The 7,547-nt window shown below is 50.9% G+C and overlaps 1 protein-coding gene across 1 annotated transcript; it reads left to right on the top strand.

The window, feature by feature from the left end:
* Positions 1-789: 789 nt before the first annotated feature.
* LOC114700321 (B-lymphocyte antigen CD19) lies at positions 790-6,347 on the top strand. The gene is given in 23 exon segments (XM_028879901.2): positions 790-889; positions 891-961; positions 1,176-1,339; positions 1,342-1,381; positions 1,384-1,443; positions 1,723-1,872; positions 1,875-1,938; positions 2,067-2,098; positions 2,101-2,185; positions 2,187-2,260; positions 2,263-2,323; positions 3,442-3,476; positions 3,479-3,550; positions 3,793-3,836; positions 4,060-4,094; positions 4,096-4,193; positions 4,615-4,682; positions 4,684-4,714; positions 4,792-4,860; positions 4,965-5,021; positions 5,167-5,216; positions 6,162-6,207; positions 6,210-6,347. Coding segments are annotated over 23 exon segments (1,560 nt in total). The 5' UTR covers positions 790-872; the 3' UTR covers position 6,347.
* The last annotated feature ends 1,200 nt before the right edge of the window (positions 6,348-7,547 follow it).

Genomic DNA, 7,547 nt, shown 5'->3' with positions numbered 1-7,547 from the left:
GTCTTAGGACCCTACCTCCTTGTACTGGGTACTTGTCCAGTCATTAACACATGTGAGTCTAGTCTTACTGCGAACTTGATTATGCGGATTTTTGGGTCAACTACGGGAACCTGTCCTTTCCTAAACAGAAACAGAGGAGGAATGTTTTGTGGGGGTAGGACTGAGGGGTGTTAGGGAAGGGACTAGGGGGAGGAGGGAGAGAGGGGAAACTACAGCCAGGATATAAAATTTATTTATTTAAAAAAATTTTTTTTTTCAGATGGGGTCTCACTAAGTAGTTTAGACTGGCCTTGAACTCACTTTGCTGTTCAACCTAGCCTTGACTTTTGTGATCCTCTCAAGTAGCTGGAATTGTAGGACTGGATCAGCACATCCAATAATAAAGTCCTAACACTATCCACAGGTGATAGAGAAAAAAAAAAAAAAAAATGGAAGCCAGGCATGGCGGCACATGCCTTTAATCCCACCACTGGGAGACAGAGGTATGAGATAGGATCGAGTCTGGAGAAGGGAGAGGAAAGGAGACCGGAAATCTGTATCCACTCATTGGACAGATATTCACCAGCTACCACTAAGTGGAAAACACGGTGCGAGCCCTGGTGACGATGTTAGCTTCCCCCTTGGGGCTTCCATGCTGAAACATACATAAGGTCATCTACTTGGGCCAAGTGGGGGGTGGCAGGGAGGGGACAACTGTTGTGGATCTGGAACAGTGCCTGCAAAAGGGGGCCTGAGGTGTGAGCACCCCTTTCCTCCACAGGGAACTGCCACCACCCCACAGACACCCATGGTTCATTGCCCACCAGCGTCCTGCCCGCCCCAGCATTCTCCGCGGCACAGAGAAGCTGAGTGCCCCGGGGAGCCCGGCTACCATGCCATCTCCTCTCCCCTCTCCTGCCTCTTCTTCCTTACCTTGTAGGAGGCAGGACCCCCCAGAAGCCGATCCTGGTGGAGGTAGAAGGTATGTCTGCCTGTCTTTCTGAAGGGAAGGAGCTGGGGTTGGAAGCCTGGGTTCTGGGCTGAATACCTGGCCTTCTCTGGGCCTCCATTTTCTTAGTAAACTTCTGGGAGGAGTCGAAGAGACCCTCAGGGCTTCCCATATGGTGAACTCCTGGGGTCCTTTGGTTTATGAAGAAGGAAGGGGGGCTGGGGCTCCCCTCTATCTCTCCCCACAGAGGGAAGCAACATTTTGCTGCCATGCCTCCGGACCCCCACGGTCTCTTCTGAGAAGCTGGCCTGGTATCGAGGGAATCAGTCAACCCCCTTCTTGGAGCTGACCCTAGGGTCCCCAGGCCTGGGCCTGCAGGTGGGGCCCCTGGGAATCTTGCTAGTCATTATCAAAACGTCTCGGACCATATGGGGGGCTTCTACCTGTGCCATAAGAGCCCCCTTTCAAGAAGGATACCTGGCAGCCTGCCTGGACAGTGAACCTGGAGGACAGTGGTGAGTGCCCGGCAGAGCTGGGGAGTGGGGGTTGATTGGAAAGTGGGGCTCTTCCAAGGACCGGGAAAGTTTTCAGTCAAGGTGGGGCCACAGCGGCTGAGGAGGAAGGGGTTAGTTATAGGCAGCTGGTTCCATGGCTTGGTAACTACTCTGAGCTACCCCACATCTCTGTCTCGCTGTCTGTCAATCATAGTTGCTTTCTCTCTGTATATCTCTGGCTCTGCCTTCTGGGTCTCTGTATCTCCCCCGTCTCATGTATGGCTTGGGGTTTCTTCCCAGGGGAGCTGTTCCGCTGGAACGCTTCGGATATAAGGGACATGGACTGTGGCCTGGAGAACAGGTCTTCAGGGAGCCACAGGCCCGCTTCTGGTTCCCAAAACATTTCCTGGCTGTATGTGTGGGCTAAAGACCAGCTGAGGCCGTGAGGACAGGGTCTGTTGTCCCACGGAGGGTCAGTCTGAATCAGAGTCTCATCAACCAAGGTAAGGGGACAGTGCTTGGGGAGGCTGGGAAGTGGGTCCCAAGGATAGGGATGGTGCTGGGGAACTGGAGGTTTGGGAGACGAGACCCCATGGATTATATTTTCATTATCTTTTCTCTCCATGCTCTAGCTCTCACTGTAGCCCTGGCTCCACACTTTGGCTGTCCTGTGGGGTACCCCTGTCCCAGTGGACAGAGGCTCCATCTCCTGGACCCATGTGCATCCTTGGAGGCCTAATGTTTCATTACCGAGCCTAAGCCTTAGGGGAGACACCCAGTCGAGAGATGTGGGTTTGGGGGCGTGTTCTGTCACTGCCTCAAGCCACAGCTTTAGATGAAGTACCTATTATTGTCTCCATGGAAACCTGACCATCGAGATGCATGTGAAGGTCATTGCAAGGTCAGGTAGGGTTTTCTCAATTCTGGAATCTGTGTGGAATTACTGAAATTATTGGAAGGGTTAAAAAGAACTGTGGTCAGGGGTGTGTGTATTTAGCATGTATGAGGCCCTGGGTTCCATCCTAGTGTGTGTGTGTGTGTGTGTGTATGTGTGTGTTGTGTGTGTGTGTTGTAGACCAGAGACAGAGACAGACAGACAGGAGCTGGTGGTACACAACAACCGTAGAACTTGTGAGACTGACATGAATAATTCTAAGCCTGTCTAGCACTAGGACCAGCCTCAAGCCTCACCCCAAACTCCAGTTTGTACACTGAATACTAACTGTAGCTCTTTGTTCATTGCTTCTGAGAACTGGTTTTTCTGGTCTTCTCTGTGAGCTTTGGTGACCTCTCCTCCCAAACCCTCCCCGTTGGAGTCCTGGGTCTTGTACTCACGCCTATCCACACCCGATTCTCATTCTCTCTCCCCAGGGCTCCTAGTTTCCATGGCTTCTATCTGCCCTGGGCTCCACGCTCCCCATACCCAGCCATCCTCCCTGGAATGACATTTGATGTCCCACGGACATCCCTGGCTTGCTATATAAAGTCAAACTCAGCATCTTTCCCACCTGCACTCTTCTGGTGGCTTCGAACAAGCTCTTGGGAGCGTGGGTCGTGTGCCCAAGTTGAGGAGCTTGACTTTCTTCCTCTTCCTCACTCCATCCATCCAACCGGCCACAATGTCAGCCTTTGCTGTCTCTCAATACAATCCCACTGTGCTATCCTGACCACAACCCTTACATGCTACCTCCACTTCCACTCCAACTTGATCTCAACACGTTGGATTCTAACTTGGTAACTCACTTTGCCCTACATTTTAACCATGATTATCCTTACTGCAGAATTAACCTTCCCCTAATCCTACATTGCTTGGATAATACCCGCTTTGTATGTGTTTGTTAGATGGTGTCTTGTGCTCTGTGGAATACTCTGTCCTCCTGGGAAGAACAGTTCCTTAGTGGAGAGGAACCCTCTGTGGAGCTCAAGACTTTAAAGTCTTTAAGACAGACATATCTCCCTGGAGGGGTTGGGGAGTAAGTTAGACGCCTTATGGATCTCTGTCTCACAGCGCCTTCCCAGCAGTGTGCTCTGGCTGCTGAGGACTGGTGGATGGATATCCCAGTTGTGACTATAGTCTATCTCATCTTCTGTATGGTTTCTCTGGTGGCTTTTGTCTATTTTCGAAGAGGTGAGTCATGCCTCCCAGTTTCTCCAAATTCTACCCGATCTTTCCAGAATAAAACCACACTGGGCATCTGACATGTCCCACACTGCCCTTCTCTCTTTAATACCTCACCAAACTTCCCAGGGACCCTAGTGTTTGTACAACCACCTCCTCTAGTGAACCAAAGGCCCTCCCCTGTGTCCCCCCGCATCCTCTCCTGCCAGGCAGCCCCCCTCACTCTGATCGATCTCTTTAAATCCCACCAGCCCTTATCTGAGAGGAAAAGAAGCGAATGATGGACCCGGCCAGGAGTAAAGGAGCAGCTTTATACTCTCTTTCCATCCTGGGGGCCTTGGCACCATCTCTGTGGTTGAAATGCTACCCAAGTTCAGAGCTGCCTCCAAAATCATCTTCCTTGGCACGGTCCCAACTCACTGGTAGACTGTCCCTACACAGTTAACCTCCAGAACAGACTGGAACAGAGAATCCCTACATGGTTTAGCCTCAAGGTGCACCAACCCTTTCTCCCCCCCAGATTCTTCAAAGTGACCCCTCCCCAGGAAACGGGACCCAAATCAGTATGGGAACGTGCTCTCCCCTTCCGACACTACCTCCGCGCTCACACGAACACCCCCCCCCCCCCTCCCACCCCCCCCTACCGCCGCCCGTCCTCACACCCCCCACCGCCCCTCCCACCCCCCACTCCACCCCCCCACCCACCCACCCCGCGCACGCAAGGGCCTACCCAGCGCAACTTCAAGGCATTCCAGGCGCACAGACACTTTAGTCTCATTGTCTTCCTTCTCCCCTGTCTGTGATGACCATCTTAAAACACTCTTTCTCATCAACCACCTACTCTCAGCGTTTGGGCGGCTGGACCTGGGGAGTGCCAGTGGTCCTATGGCCACACCCCGCGCATGAAGTCCAGACACTGAACACTCAGAGCCATTAAGACAGGTTCAGATTGAAGGTCCTTCTTCACTCATTTGAGAATGTTGGAGCAGCCTGCGGTGGGGTCCAGTGGACCTGGGGGTGGAGGAGAGATATCTTGCATAAACTCAGTTCTCTCACACTGGTCCCAAATTCAGAGCTGGAAGAAGAAGGGAGGCCTAATGAAGAGCCAGACAGTGAGGAGGGTTCCGAGTTCTATGAGAACCGACTCCAACCTTGGACAGGACCATTTCTCAGGTGAGCCCCACTTCCCCTGGTCATGACACTTCCCCGACTGATAACCTCTGTTAGAGATGCCCCTTTTTCTGTACCAGATGGTAGTGGTTATGAGAGAACCTGACGATGAGCCCACGGGTCCAGGGAGGAAGACTCCTTCTCTAACGGTAATGTGGGGTCCTTGCGGGGCTGGCGGCCAGGGAAGCGCGCTTGGTGCTGTAGAGCTCCTAACACACGGGAACACTGCTTGAATTCTTTCTCTGTTCCACAGCCGAGTCTTATGAAAACGCCGACGAGGAGCTGGCCCAACCTGCTGGCAGGACAATGGGTGTGTATGTGTGGCGTCGCGTGCATGTGCGTGTGCGTGTGCGTGTGTGTGTGTGTGTGTGTGTGTGGTGTGTCTGAAAAAGTGGTCACTCTGGGACAAGGCTGGAGACCAGGGAGAAAAAGTGACGTGTCTCTTCTTGTTCCAGACTTCCTGAGCCCCCATGGATCTGCCTGGGACCAGCCAAGAAGCATCCTCGCTTGGTGAGAGATGCTTAGGATCACCCTTATTTGGTCAATTCAGGCTGATTAATCTTAGCTTTGACCCCAAGCCCAAGCCTCATATTAGGCTTCATTCCTAACTCTGACCTCCACCCTCTATCCTGTTTTCCTAGTATTTATACTATCTCTAACCTTGAACATCAATGTCCACCCAAGTGGGCCTGACAGAGTTGTTTGTGTCTGGAATCCCAAGTCTGTGGGAGGGAGGCTGAGGCAGGAAGATGGCCATGGCTTGAGGCTAGCCTGGGGTACTTAAGTGAATTCCAGGCCAGCCTAGGCCGAAACCTTGTAGCAAAAAACGAAACAAAAAATACCCAACCAACCAACAAAAAATTGAAGCCAATGTTTTTCCACCTGGAGTTTGACCTCTACCAAACCCAGTCTAATGGAGTCTTAACCTTGACTCCAGCTGTCCGTGTAATTTCCTGTGATCTTGACTTTGACTCTCCCGATTCTGTTCTTGACTCTTCCTTTGGCCTTGGCCATCCTAAGACTGAGTAGGATCTTTTTTTTGTTTTTATTTTTTATTTCCGGAGCTGAGGACCGAACCCAGGGCCTTGTGCTCTAACCACTGAACTAAATCCTCAACCCAGAGTAGGATCTTTTTTATTGTTGTTGTTTGTTTTAAGAGTTGGATTTCTCTGTGTAGACCTGGCTGTCCTGGAACTCACTCAGTAGGCCAGGCTAGCCTTGAACTCGCAGAGATTGGCCTGCTCAGGCTCCTGAGTGCTGGAATTAAAGGCTTGCGCCACCACCCCCCGGCTCTGAGTAGGATTTTGATGCTGAGCAAATCATTTCCTAGTTTGACATGAGAAGTTTCCACTTTCCCCTGCTTGGCTCCTGCCTCATGGTATTCGGCACTTCCCTCCCCACAAGCCCCAGCAGGGTTTCAGGGTCTCTAATTTTCCATTCCCTACCTAAGCAGGGTCAGTCCTATGAGGATATGAGAGGGATACTGTATGCAGCTCCCAGCTCCGATCGATTCAGTCTGGCCCCAGCCACGAGGAAGGTGGGTGCTTCTGCCCGCTTCTTAGTTGTCCTCTGGACCACTCCCTCCTGTCTCCTTCCCATCCTGTGGATACTTTCCTTTTTCCTGGTCTTATCTAGATGCAGATCTTATGAAAACATGGATAAATCTGATGATCTAGAGCCAGCATGGGGAGGAGAAGAATATGGGGACTTGGGATAACCAGGTGACTCCAAGTGACTAGGTGAGGCTGGACACTGCCCTGGGAAAGGGGAGCAAGAGGGGGATGAATACAGATGGCAGTGCAGTGCTGGCTTCTGGGGAAAGGAAGGGGAGGGTTTCCAGGGCCAGGTGGATGGGGCCTCGACGCCTGCCCATCATTTTTTGTTTTTTTCTACATAGCCCGGGCTTCCTCAGGCCCCAAGAACCACATCCAACTCTGAAATCTGGAGGTCCCAAGCAGATGGTGTCGGTCACTGAAATAACCTTGTTTTAGGATGTGTGTATGTGGACACACACACCCTCAAATGCATGTACAAAGCTTCCTTCACCCTTTTTATTTTCCCCAAATAAACTCAACAAAGCCATCAAGTTCTCTGAAGCACATGCCCTTGTGTGGGAGAGGAAGGAAAGATGGGGTTGGATGCACTCCCGAATCAACCCAAAGGAAGGAGGGCTGCAGTTTGAATATAGCCTGGCTCCAGCCTTCCCATGGCTTGGGCATTAGCCACCTTCCGAACATCCAGGATGCCGATATGCTCATCCACTATCCAGCTGATGTCCCGTGAGGAAGACTGTGAATGGGATTGGCACTCTAGTTAGAAAACATCGTCTAGCATCACTACAGATTTTTTTTTTTTTGTCTTCTCTATTCTAAGCATTAACATCTATGAGCCATTTCATCCTTTGATAAGGTCACAAAACTTCTTGAGTATGCCAGGATTTATCAAAGTAAATTTTATGTGTAGAACTGAAGTGTGTGTGTGTGTGTGTGTGTGTGTGTGTGTGTGAGAGAGAGAGAGAGAGAGAGAGAGAGAGAGAGAGAGAGAGAGAGAGAATGAGAATTTTTTGAGATGAGATTTTGATATGTATCTACTTAGGGTTTCTATTTCTGTGATAAACCACCATAACCAAAAGCAACTTGGGGAGGAAAGGGTTTATTTCATCTTACAGCTTTATAGCCTATCATCCAGTGAAGTCAGGGCAGGAAACTCAAGGCAGGATTTGGAGGCAAGGAGTTGATGCAGAAGCCATGAAGAAGTGCTGTTTACTGGCTTGCTCTCCATGACTTGCTTAGCCTGCTTTATTATAGAACCCAGGGCTCTTACCCAGAGGTGACAA

This window comes from Peromyscus leucopus, unplaced genomic scaffold, assembly GCF_004664715.2.
Source record: "Peromyscus leucopus breed LL Stock unplaced genomic scaffold, UCI_PerLeu_2.1 scaffold_472, whole genome shotgun sequence".
Classification (NCBI taxonomy): domain Eukaryota; kingdom Metazoa; phylum Chordata; class Mammalia; order Rodentia; family Cricetidae; genus Peromyscus; species Peromyscus leucopus.
This window is presented reverse-complemented; position numbering and strand designations above follow the sequence as displayed.